This window comes from Condylura cristata, unplaced genomic scaffold (genome assembly GCF_000260355.1).
Source record: "Condylura cristata isolate star-nosed mole 26May11 unplaced genomic scaffold, ConCri1.0 scaffold00010, whole genome shotgun sequence".
NCBI lineage: Eukaryota > Metazoa > Chordata > Mammalia > Eulipotyphla > Talpidae > Condylura > Condylura cristata.
The window spans coordinates 4,277,451-4,291,283 of record NW_004567111.1 but is presented as its reverse complement, the minus strand read 5'-3'; the positions used below and the strand labels follow the sequence as shown (position 1 = coordinate 4,291,283).

At 39.4% G+C, this 13,833-nt stretch overlaps 1 protein-coding gene across 1 annotated transcript in view; it reads right to left on the bottom strand.

Annotated features, from left to right (window-relative positions):
* Positions 1-13,833, bottom strand: part of NALCN (sodium leak channel, non selective) — a 222,990-nt gene that overhangs the window by 198,589 nt on the left and 10,568 nt on the right. Inside the window, exons 3-5 of the mRNA XM_004680052.2 lie at positions 10,813-10,896; positions 9,520-9,659; positions 9,309-9,437 (exon numbers count right to left, since the gene is read on the bottom strand). Coding sequence (XP_004680109.1) covers positions 9,309-9,437; positions 9,520-9,659; positions 10,813-10,896 — 353 coding nt within the window. The remainder of the gene's footprint in view (positions 1-9,308; positions 9,438-9,519; positions 9,660-10,812; positions 10,897-13,833) is intronic.

Here is a 13,833-nt window from a genome sequence, read left to right as displayed (position 1 = left end):
AGGCGGGAATCGAACTCATGCGGAAGTGGCTTCAGATTCTCAGTGCTGTGCTTTAACCCGCTGCGCCACCAGGGAGGGCCCTCCCTCTCCTTTTTAAGACTTCTGCTCCTGCACTTGCATAGTTTCAAAACTCTCTCATCCTACATGTCTGCTTAGAGCATCAAAGACACTTGTTCAAGCGCCAACTAGACTGCTCACCTGGGCACATCACAAGCACATCCAGGCTCTGGGCACCGTATTCTGAACAGACTCCTTTCCCGACATCGTCTCTGAAGACAAACAGAGCCAGAGTGCCATGATCCAGTGTTGCACAAGCTTGAAATGCAGAATCTCCGGATGCTTCCTGCACCCTCAGTTCTCACAAATAACCTGCATGTTCCGCTAAATGTCTTCCATGGTATCTCTGGAGCTCATTCAACCCTCTCTAGTTCCCCTCTACACACACCATCCTCCAGCCTGCTGTATCCACCACTAGTCCTGCTAGTGCTACAGAGCATAATCCAGCGACTTTTCATAATCACAAACTTGCTTTCCATCCATCAGGGCAAGTCTGGAATATGATGGAAGTGATGCTGGAAGAGCCAGCTCCTGGCCCTCCCCCATCGTCCTCATGTCCAGTTACAATGGCCCATCCAGGTCTTGCCAAGCTCCTTCTCTCCAGGGCCTTGCCTCTGCTTGGAAGTCCCTCCTTCCATCTTTGCTTGGTGGCCCCATTTTTCAGTCTTCAGGTTCCAGCCTGAATGCACTGTCTCAGGGAGCTATCCTAAATCTCCTGTATTGGGTTTATTTCATTGTTCTAACTTCTCAAAACACCCTCCCTTGTTATTTCTGGAACTTGGGACACACTTCAAGTTTGTGTGGCCCCTGCTCATGAGTGTCCTCCAAATTGACTGCTCCCTAGAATAATCTCAAATTCCATATTGTCCTTGACACAGTCTGTGATAGTTAAATTTAGGTATGAACTTGGTTAGACTGTGACACCCAGTTACCTGGTCAAACTCCAGGATCGTTGCTGCTGGGGAAGTATTTTTAAGATGTGATTAGTTTTAAATCAGTAAAAAATCTGAGTAAAGCAGATGTCGCTCCATAAGATGGGTGGGTCTCCTCCTACCAGCTAAGGTTTGAAGAGAAATGACTAGGATTTCCCCGAAAAGAAAGGCTTTCTCTCTCAATTGCCTCTGGACTAGAAACCTCAATATCAACACATTATCAATATCACCTGAAATTTTCAGCCCTGAAAGTTTTGGGTTTTGATTCCTTGAAATAACTCTCTAGATGCCTGCTGTTGGCTCTGTTTCCTTGCAAGAAGGAAGGACTGACTAATACAGGCCAGATGCTTAATCATTATTTTATGAATGAATGAATATGTCTTTCTTTCCACTATTATTTAAGTCTATTGTTATTGTTGATTTATTTCTTCATTTTGTAAAGGATTTGTGGAAGAAATTCTTCAACACCTGGATCCTGTCACTTATACATAGCTTTTCTAGTGTGAAACCCCCAAATAGGCATGGGTTTTCAATATTTTTCATTTCTGACTTTAGCAGTTTCATGGCTCAAAATCAGTCCTGGAATCCTGTGAAAAGTTAACTGTCGTTCAGAAGGCTTTCATGATCTGCCTGCCATATTTTTTAAATTCCAAACAAAATTACCTTATTTACCAAAGAATGTATGTAGGAGTTTGCCAAAATTGTTTCTAACAGCCCCCCTGCAACACCTCAGTACTTTGGGGTGTATGGGGTGTATGTTTTAGGAATGGCTACTCCTGCTGGCCAGTACTGTTATGCATTGCAACACATTCAGCCACTAACCACCCTAATGACCTTGGGGGAGCCATCTTAGCCATGTAAGCCTCTGTTTTCTTATCTGCAAATGAGATTATTTGGATACACACACAAAAGACTTTGAGAAAACAACACAGACACATTTCATTGCTCATTCATGTAGAAGGGAGCCAGCGTCAAGCAAAGCATGTGTGCTACATGTTCTGTTCTCACCAATGCCAAATGCAGCTGCTCAAGGCGTTATGGTCAGATCTGCCTCTTCGTAAGTCACAGGCCGCCGTTCGCTCTGACATCTGCTGCTGCCATTGCTTGTTGAACACACACAGTGCTGGCCTTTTGTAATTACTGTCACTTATGAACATAGCTATGCTTATTACTGCTTAGCCTCTTTTCAGACGTTGTTTTCCCATTCTTACTGGGGTCACTTTATTTCATTTGTGTGCTTATTCATTCCAAATAATTGTTTTTGACAGGTCTGTTTTATGGCATAGAGCATGCAGGAATGGAAATGACAGAGATGGTATTTCCAACATGGTGACTCTACTACCTAGTGAGGGAGGGAGTGGAGAGTGTCCGTGTGCACAGCGAGTGCGGGAGTGCTTCGGCTGTGCCCCTGGCATAGGAGGGGCACCATGCGGGTTTTGGGGAATGAGATAAATGTCCAGTGGGTGATGCTCCCAGGGACGATCGAAGCATCAGCAGACATGGGTTTTAGATGAGATGCACGGCTCAGCATTCTGGGAAGTGGGAACGTCAAAGCTCGGGACAGAGGAGGGCAGGAGGGTTGACACCTGTCAGAGGCAGGGGTGAACAGCACAGCTTTCTCTCTGGGGTTATAAACAATGAAACTGTTCCTATATCAAGCAATTTAATCGCCACCCTCAGAGACTTCCATATTGGGCAAAAGACAAGGTACCAACCTTCCCCTGACAGACCACAGCGTGTCTATCCCTCAGCTATATGAACTAAAGATAAGCAAGATAAATGATGATTCTCAGGAGCTAGGTTGGATCCATGACTTGTAAAGACACTCACAGAAGCCAAGGTAACATTTTTTTCTTTTTCACCTCAAGTTTGCGTTTGATGAGGAAATTGTCAGGATTCAGAGAAGTAAGCACAGACCAAACAAATCCATAGGCAACAGATAACCACAGACACCCTAAGACCGACTTGTCATTATTTACGGCATCGTGAGCATTTTCTTTCTCGTTTATATTCTATGTTCTGGAAGAAATACAAATAGAAGAGCACACTTATAGCTAAACCCATGAACTGAGTTCAACATAGATGAACACAGACATACATCTTTGCACCTAAGAGAATATTGACTATGGTCTTTGACACTTAGTTGCTGCCTGTCTTGCTCATTGAGAGGGCTTGAAAACAAGGATCCTTCTCTCTCTGAAAGCCTAGTCTCCACTTCGTTGTCATTCCTCTCGCTGCTGTTCAGGCAGCAAAGCTGCTCTGCTGTTCCTGCCTTTCGGGTCCACCCAAGAGAAGTCCCTGTCTTTGTTTTCATGCCCACTAAGCCTCCTCCCTGAGGCTGATGAAGCCTACCCCATCCCCCATGAGCTGGCCTGGCTAATTCTAATGCTGGATGCCTTGGAAAACTAATCCCACCATGGAACTTACAGAGAAGAAGCCATTTATTGATTTTTTTAAAAAAAAATTTAATTGCTCTGCCTGGACTTTTAGAGAAACTGCCAGATAAGATAAATAGGATGTGCTAGGAAGTAATATTGACATTGTGCCATTTTTTATAAACAAGTAAATCCTGTACATTTCTACAGAATGATGACATGAATTTCCCTTACTGTGAAACTAAGGAAATTTCAACATGTTTCTATCCCTCATCTTTTCCCAAGCTACTAGACAGACAAAGCCATAAAGAACTGAATACATCATTCAGTAAAAAAAGCAAAATTAAATATTTTTTTTCTAGGGTTCTATCCTTAGTAGGGGCAGAGGATGCTCCAGTTACCACCAGGGTAGAGTTGTGAATACCTACTGAAGAGTTAGCATTTCTGTGAAGACTCAAGATTTATATTCTAAGGAGCATGTGTGTGCCAACCTAAACATATTTCAGGGGCTTTCATGTAAAATTAACACTTTCAAAGATTGCTCTCTCACCTGGCCAATCTGAGACTCTCAGCCCTGCCTATAAATGCAATCCCACAGATGTGGTGTGGAGTCTGCATTTTTTAAAAACTCAGTAATTTGCTCTATCGTCAGACACCATCCTAGAAACGAATCCTGCAAATGCACTGGGTGCTGTGGTAGGCTTGGGAAAAGCAAACAGACCATGGAGCCTGAGGTTTCCAAAAAATGCTGCAATTTCAACAGCTGCCACAAAAGTGAACACTATTTGCCAGGGCTTGTGTTGACAGGGTCCCTCATTTCACACAGAATATGCCAGTAAATCATTTCAGAATCCAACTCTTAATGATCTATGCCATTTACTCACCCACCCCATTAAAACTTGTCTCCTTAGCAGATATTCCTTGTAGCTGAAGGGGAAACAAATATTTCATCCAAACATCTTGGACACAGATACGTTGAAGATCACCTCAGACATGGACTGAATTACAAATGAATAAAAGCACAGGAAGCTTTGAACCCTACTTCCATGCTTACAGGCTGCTTCATCCTGGCAGATTAAACCTCATTGAAGTTCAGTTTCCTTAACTGTATTATAAGGTGTACAAAGCGAGCAGAACACCTCAGTTATTGTTATGAGGATTAAATCAGAAAATAACTGATACCAACTGCTCACTAAAACGTGTTCACCACTAACCATAACCAGAGTCTTACTCTTTTTGAGAAATAAATAAAAGGTCAAAAGTAGTGGCACATTGGTCAGTGACCAAAATAAATCACTCAATTGCTCTTAGACCCTTTCCACTGCATATTTTCATATTTTATAGTGAAGAATCTTGTAAATTTTTGCTACCCTGGTGAAAATTCTGATATTAATTATCCTGATATTGATTACTCCTTAGGTCTTTGGTTTAGTCTGAAATATTTTCTTATATTTCATCTGAAAAATTTACTTCCAAATAGAGTGTTGGTTTAACTGTTGGCTCCGTAGTCCACGTCTTTGAGATAGGTGTATAAAATGATTTTTAAAAGATGTATAGAATAATCTAAATGTTTTATAATTCACAAACTTATGGATTCAGAGGAGGCTGAACTGCCTGGAATGTAACATCTCCATGGGGAGAGAAACCAGATGGAACACGGACTTTGCTTTTCTCTAGGACACATTAGCAGGAGTATCTGTAGATGACTGTGGATCTGTGTGTGTGTGTGAACCTGTACGGTTCCTGGTTCCATGACCATATGAGTCATGGTTCTGAAGAAGCTTCTTGATAAGAATGGGCTTGGGGGTAAGTACGACCGAGCTCAAACCCTTTTTACCAAATGGACATTTCCTTAACTCCTTTGTGGCTGTGTTTTCATTTATAAAATGGGGTAAGTCTTTTCATAATTCAAGAGCAAAGTCTCAGAGGTGGGTGCTCTGCAAATATTGCTGTTAATGAATTTGAACCATACATGGACCATCAGCATGTTACCAATTCAATATTTTAAAGAAAATGTTCCTGGTATAAAACTCTTCAAAGTCCTTCCAGAACCACTTCCCCAACCTGGCAGACATCTCTGCCAGAATCTTCTAAGTTAATGGCATGCTTCATAAGTTTAACTAAAAATCCAGGTTTCACAGGTCACTGTGAATGGGAGGTGCACTTTTATGTACTCTGATCGAGTTTTCCCTTGATAACAGCCATCAAAATTAAAAACCTAATTTTCTAAGTCCTTCATTCTATTTCTACTTTGAATTCTTCTGGCCTTTCCATTTGACTTTGTAACTGATTTTATAAGACAGCAGTTCACTGATTTTCTAGTATTCTAAAGGGTAAGCCTAAGTTTTATTTGTACCCTCAGTAAAAACCTCCAAAACATCACATTAAATTTTCTCTAGACTATGTCTTACTGGTATTTGATAAGCTGCCCAGGGAAGCTGTCAGTGATGGCTGTGATACCACAGGTCACACCGAATTCTAAGAAGGGAGGGGGCATCTGGGGTATGCTCCTGTCCCCATCTTTGGGTCTTGAAGTTCATGATCTTCCATCACTGCTGTTGAATCCTGATCTCTGGGTAGTGAATTTCTATATATTTAACACTCACATTGACTTACCTTGAGGTTTTTCTAATTCTTTCACTCTTGGGAATCGGATCTCACCCTCTGAGACTAGCCTATGAATAAATTTCTCTCCTTTCTCAGGACTGATAATAAGGTGTCATCTTTTCTCCCTCACCTACCAGCTCATTTTGACATGTTCCTCTTTTAGCTTCAGGGAGATGTCTGCCTTCACATTTGGCATTTTGCAACACCTGTTCCTGCCACAGGCTATTGCTCTTCTCAACCTCTCTAGGATTTGAACTGCTTTGCTTAGTCAAATCTCATTACTTGTTCTGCAATTGCCTTGGGTCACCACTCATTATCAGAGAAGAATCTAAAGCCTTCCCAGTAATGTAGGGGGGGTAATGGTGGGCATTTCCTTCTATCTGGCTTTAACAAAATCATCTCCATTTTGCTTCCTTACTTATCCTCTTCGACACACAGAGTAAAGGTAAGCACTCCCAGAGATCATTTCTGAAACCAGGTCTACACAGGTTTTGAACAAGCAGATCTCGACCTGAAAACCCACCCACTATTGGACAACAGAACATGCAAATTAACTGAGCAGAAGGGAAACTACTGTTAAAGGACAATAAGGGAAATGAGGTCATGACAGCACCTGCCAACTTCGGTCACTGCCACAAACGGCCAGCCGGGGCTTAGTGTCTGATTCAGAGATGGCGATGAGAAATTTCAGGTTCAGAAGCAAGAAAAGGAAACAGGACAGTTGGAGATTTTGTTTGTAATTGAGATTTTGATGTACTTTGAGTTTGGACATTTTTGAATCTCTAAATATAATTTAATGTCTGGGATGGAATTAATGGTAAAATGTATCAAGAATATTCCTGCTTCTCAGTTGAAATTTAAAACTCAGTTAACTCAGAACTGAAAATTAAAACTAAAATGGTACACCTGGCCCTCCCTGGTGGCAAGACAGGTTAGGACACAGCACTGCAAGCTGGCTGCAGCTGCTTCAGTGAGAGTTCTATCCCCAGTCCTGGAGGTGACCCACATGGCCCAGGAGACCTCTCCTGACCCTTCCGCTGCTCCCCAGGAGACCTCTCCTGACCCTTCCGCTGCTCCCCTCAGCAGTGTACTTCATCGATCTGCCTTTTCTGCTCCCCACTCTGTCCCTGGTGAATCCTCTCACCCTCCGCATCTCTGGCCTGTACCCCAGTTCTGTATGAATAAATAAATCTTTTTTTTTTAAAAAAAGGTATACATGATAGATCCTCCAAATGAATTATTGATGTTATTCCATTGTTATTATGGATAATATTACTACTATGTGGTTAGTTATGTATTTTCTTCTCAAATTATGAAGTCACACAAAAAGAAGGCAAAATATGTGTCCATATATATTGTCATTGGCAGATATTACAAATATAGGAAAGAGAAAATGCAGATTAACTGCTGCCTCAAGTGACCAGAAATTCTTGTCAAGGTGAGCTCCATTTTAGGAATACAGCAAGGAGCTGGAGCTAACATTCAGAAGACAATGTCCTTTTGCAAAGACACTCCTTTCTCAGCAGTGTTAGTGAGGCACTGGTGAAGGGCACTCACTGAGTGACCACAGAGCCCTGAGTTCCCAGTACCTGTGCACCATCTCCCCAGGTATGGGAAATCTCACAGTCAAAGTTAAGCCTGCCAGCGGGATGTTTGATATTCTAGCTGTGCTACAAGTTCTGCAGCTCACACTCTGATTCGGTTATTAATAAAATGATAATGCGAAACGCTGGCGTTAGAGCACAGCTGCTTTCTAATCCAGAAGCTTTCACTGTTCTTTATCCATTGTCTTCCACCCACACGGCATCTTTTTCCACCTCTATATTCACTCATCAGACAATCTGGACATATTCGACAACCTACATTCACTTAAGAAAAAAAAGGAAACTACCCACAGGTTTTCCTGCACACATGTGGCTCTTCCCTCACCCACACAGTCCATGCTCTTCCTCACTGCTTCCTACCCCTTCCCTTCCCTGTGCTGGTCCTAACTGATGGCTTTTCTCTGCTGTTAATTTTTTTTAATTGATGTTTTAATTTTGAACCGCTTCTCGTTTGTTGCATTTAGCTCTTGCTTTTATTCCTGTTTAAATTTCTTCTTTTCTATCAAGTTTCCATAAATTGATATCTGTGGAAATATATCATGAACCTCCCCTTCAGTAACCAACTACTGAGCAGTATCCTGGGGCTCTAGGTGCTAGTGGTGAGGATCTCTTCCACCTTTTCCCAAACAGCCTCAAGCCCTCACAGTGCAGTGAGGATAACAGACACGAAAGACCTGGGAATGCCACAAAGGGAGAGCTGGCCAGTGAACGCCACCGACTCCTACTCCTTTCACTGCCAGGAACTAGATCTATGGGATAAAAGGTGACAGGACACAGCCTTGGACTCAAGGAGAGAAAAATAATTTTCAAATATCAAAATGTAAGTGAAAACTAGAGGGAAAGAGGAAATGAGTGGGGGAAATGGTGGCATGAACTAGGGCTGTTACCCGTGGCCAAGCACAGTTTGGAGTTTTGTTGTGTGTGTGTGTGTCTTAAGAAAAAACACAAAACAAAACAAAAAAGTAAAACACTATCCTATGCCTGACACCCTTCTTCACTGTTTCTCCCAATCTCTTTGCCTCTGGGTCTTAGTTTGGTCACCCATGTCTACTAGTTTGCTTTGTTCTATCAGTTGATCTGCTTTGTTTTTTTATATTACTCACATATGTTAAATCACCTAACTATTTCTCTTTCTCTTTCTGGATAACTCCACCTCACATGAACCCCCTTAAGTTCTCTCCCTGTTCCTATAAGGGGCAAGATCCCATCTTTCGTTATAGTTGAGTAGTATTCTGTTGTATTTATGCTCTAAATCCTTTAAATTCAGTCCTCTATAAGTGAACACTTCAGAGCTTGGGCATTAAAACCACAAAAGACATAACTGAAAACACACTGGTGGTGTTGTGCGAGTTCACGCTGCATTCTGCCACACTGAGGAAGAAATCTAAATGTACCTGTAAGTTTGCTAGACTGACTATCCCAGAGTGATGTTTTCAGTCTGACCTGTCTTGAATACTAGTCTTAAAAGAATGAACAATATTGAGGAAATAGATAATATAGAAAAGAGATAAAAATATGTATATTTTATACATTATGTAAACATTTATATATGCATATATTTTAAATACTTATGTTACATACTTATATTTATAAATAATATGAAATCAATATTAATAGGCTATTGTATATATAATCATATATGTTATATGACTTAAATTTAGGCATGGGGGTTTTTCTCATGAGAATTCCTAAAACATCCTTATTAATTAAAAGCAGCGAGTTGAGAAACTTACCCTGGTTTTGTGTCGTTTACTACACAGTGATAGGTAAATGTTCCAAACATCTGAACTCCCAAAATTCCATAAAGAAGTAGAAAGAACAGAAGGAAAATTGAAACACTCCATATTTGTTCTCCTGACCGCCTGGGGAGAAAAGGTAGGTTAAGCAGCTAAGACTTTACCAAAATTCCAGAAACTTTCCCCCTTATGCGACAACAGTGCTTACTTTAAAATATTTGTAATCCTGGTCCTTGGTAGCTCAAATCGGAAATAAATCCGGAAGGCCCGGATCATGATGAGCGGCCGCGGGATGCGCAGCATGCCCCAGGGCGACATCTGGTCGACTATGTCCGCGATTTCAAACACCTGAGAATTCAGAGGAGAATCAACTTTCCCTTTAGCCCTGCTCACAGCCCAGCATCAAAATGTGCCACCAGTACACTTGACTCTACATTATTTTCCACCCATACCAATTCCTTTTCAGTACATTTTGACCTGTCTTAAAAGAAACAAATGCATGACCAATATCTGCTCATTTACAGATAATGTACCAAGGTGTGGCTTTTATTAAAAACAAGTGCCAGAGCATATGTATGCCAAATCTCCCTCACTTATTATGTTCTCCAGTGGAATATTTTGCATATCTACAATGACATAATGTAGAAAAGGTTCAAAATATTATGAAAAAGATTTGTATCGTTTACTAACAGGAAAATTGATAATGAAGAAATGTCAATTACATGTTAATTATTAATAAAAGACATGAACATGCAGGCTGCAGCTAACTTATTGGAGAAATGAGACTTAGGAAATAACTGCTACGATGAATTTGTAGGGTGGAAAATGGGCTTCTTTTGTTCTGAAATTTTTAATTACTACAGTAACTTAGCTGAATTAAATGCAAAAGCAAGCCCGAATGAATGCATTGGAGAAATTCTACTGTTTCTCAGTAAAATTCCCTTGTTTAAGCCCTTTGATATATATTCACCATTATCATAGTAAGACATTTTAATATTGCTACATAGTAAATTAAATTAATAGTTATATTTCTCAGTATACATATACTAACATAAAAGACTAGAATTTTAATTTTGAAACTCATTTTTTATTGTACAAATGAAAAATTTCAACCATGTTCCTTCCTTTATTTCAATGAATATATTTTTATCTAATAAGAAATAATTTCCTATAGTGTTGGCCTTTCATGTCTAATTCACAGAAAATCACAAATGATTGATAATAATGAAACTTAAAATTAGGATATACATCAATAATTAATAAGCATTTAAAATAACAATGTTAGTGAAATAACATTAAACTATTAATTTTTAATTAATGTTATTAAGCTATTAATGTTTTAGTAATGTTATTAATGTTTAATAACATTAACTGTTAGTAAATGTTGCAGGAAATTATCTATTTACTGCTAATATACAGATATTTGAATTATTTTTATTCAATTAAAACTCATTCCCATTTTGGAAAAATACCCCCTGGTAATTAAAAAGTTTATAATTACCTGTAACACCAATGAAACCCAAAGACAAAAGACCATAAATCCATCAAAAACACACCAGCGATCTTTCACATAGGAACTATCCCCCTAAAAATAAACAAGACATAATCAGACAAATGAATATATTAAAGGAACATCTGTGGAGGGAAGTCAGTGTTAACTGAGAAAAGTCCTTCCATAGTTTTATCTTATAATTGAACAGACTTGAAAAAGGAAAAGCACACTTAAAAAATACTTCGAGCATTTTAAATGGCATTGCATATGAAGAAAATAATTTACAAAACACTGGGAACTTCAGAACTCTTTGTGTAAAATTTTAAATTCATGAGAAGGTAAAATAGTGGTGTTTTCTTCTCTTAACCACACAGCTTCTACACTTAAGGAACCAGACGCCACCGTACTAAATAGGTAGGTTAAGTCTCTTGCTACAAGAATCAAGAGTAGTCAATGTTCAGGTGAAGGCTTTAAGCCTGCAAGATTAATCACCAGGTGTGGAATATTAACCAGGAATTGACCCAAGTAACACTGAAAATGAAGAAGAAATTTGCCTTTATTTTCAAAGGTAAACATATTCAGTTGAGATTAGATAGGTAGTGCAAAGATCAAGAAGACATGCCACTTCCACTTGCTAACAGTGAAACTGTTCTGACATTAGAGTGTATGTCATGATAAAAAAAAAAAGTATTTTATAAAAAAAGTTTCTTTGGAAAGACAAAACAAAGCCCGATGAGGTTAGAACTGGAAACCCTAGAGAGACCATTGCTTTATCAGGACTCCTCCATTAAACCACTAGTTCTACGTGAAACTCAATTTCGAATTGGGTCACGTTATTGGCTCTAACTGAATCCTCTTCAAAAATAAAAATAGGAACATCACTCCAAGATTTAAAAAACAAAAATGATCAAACATGTTGCAGGATATTTAGGGGAAAAAATCATTTCTGGGACCTTCCATGCTTAGTAAAAAAGACTCAGAAAGTCTCCTTGAGAAGTTTCCAGAAACATTTAATGTTGTTTCCAAGGCTAATGGCATGATGAGTAACTTAGGGAAAGTTATCTGACTTAGTTGTGAGGTAGAAACTCAATTTTGCAAACACCAAGGAGGCACCACCATTACAGAGATGATGGAAACCTAGTGAAACAGTTTATAGAAATATGTGCTCGGGCCAGAGAACTATACATCAAGGTCACATGCTATGGACTGCCTCCCACACGAGGTCCACACCCCAAGGAGACAAGTTTACTCTACCAGACACCTGTATTGGCAGGTCATCGCCAAAAACAGTCCAAGAAGCTCAGAGAAAAACTCTTTCCCACAGGCCCTACACAGAGCACTTACACTAAAGTTACAGTCAAGGTGGGAAAGATGGGGAGAATACGTCTATGAAGAGTTTAGAGAAAATAGTGCTAATTTCTAAGTAAATGTATCAGTAGTAAGATCATCAACCAAACCAAGCATTTGAAAAGACCCACAAAAGAGATGTGGAGACAGAGATTCGCTGGTGGCCAGCTGGACAATGAGTCTACTAAATTAAGTGCGATGCTCATTATTTGATTTATACTTGATGGAAAATAAAAGTGAATCTCAGGATGCCTGTGATGATGAAAACACATATGCATGCAAATTAAATAGGAAACAAACAGTTTCAGGATATGGTGATTGTCTTCAAAACCCTCACAAAGCGTCTGCTAGGAGAGGTATCGTGTTTGCCTGTGCAGTGCACAATTAACTGCAAATAAAAAGAAAGTCCAGTTTCTTCTGAGCCTAATTGTTAATACTCAAAAAAAGAAAATAGCATGCCGATTATTTAAAGTTGTACTCTGAAGTTTCCATGTAGCTGCTCAGTTCATTAAATCAATTCCTTGGCTTGTTCAGTCACTCACTCATGCGCAGAGACTGCTCTGTATCAGTATAAGGCCGCAGAGATACACCAGTGAGCCAAAGAAAGTCTCCTGCCCTGATGTAACCCACAGTCTCAGTTGATTTAAAAATGAAAACTATGCAGTACATTATATGTTGACAACTGTTATGAATAAAAATAAGTGAGTATGTTCAAAAGGGCTTTTATTTTTAAAATGTGTTCTTTACTTGTGTGTTAGACAAAAAGAGAAAAATAGCACTTGGTCTCTATTGGAAGAACTAAGCATACCTGTGACTGTATTAAAAAATGAAAAAAATCCCCCAAATGAAAACTATATGTAATGGACCTCAACAGAGAACTATTTTAAAAATAGGAACAATTAAAAGTGAATGTTAGACAGGGGAAAAAACTGTTACAGATCGCTGGGTTCACCTGCACACAATCAGGCTAACAAAAGTTTATACGCATCTTCCCCATAAAAGCATTATCACTTCATTTCTTTTTTTGTCATTAAAAACTGTTATATGCATTTTAATATGATAACTTCTTTAGATGCTGATGATTTGCTCTACTCATGAATTATACTCAATAAGGTACAGGAGGAGAATTTTTTCATTATGTTGAAGATTATTCAAAATATAAAGGTGAAGCTAAGCAGCGGTGCTTCCCAGGAGCAGAACTGAAGCGCCAGGACGAGAGCGGGGGAAGACAAGCTTTTCACCTGGATCCAATATGTGTCCTCTGATTAACGCTCGCGCTTTCCATTTTTTCAAACAGATTTTCAAAATTAAAATTTTAAAAGGTAAACACTTTAACTTTCACAAACAGTTGGCACAAATGCAGCCAGATTTGATAGCCATGGGCCTCACCACGTCTGAATGGAAAGCTAGCGCCCACACACAGCGGCTGGCTGTAGTGATTCTGTACTATAGAACTTTGTTTGTGACCGCGGTGGATGTCGCCAAGCTGACCCCAAGTGTGTTCTGAACTATGCAAAAGGATGGACTACTTTAACTCACTTAAAAGCGCCAGTGGAGATCAGAATTTTAAAAAAAACTTCAAACACATTCTAATTTCTAATTATCGTGTATTACAAAAACTGGCTTAGCAACGCTTCTGTTACATAATGTATACAATTATTTGTGAATTAGGAATTAATTTTG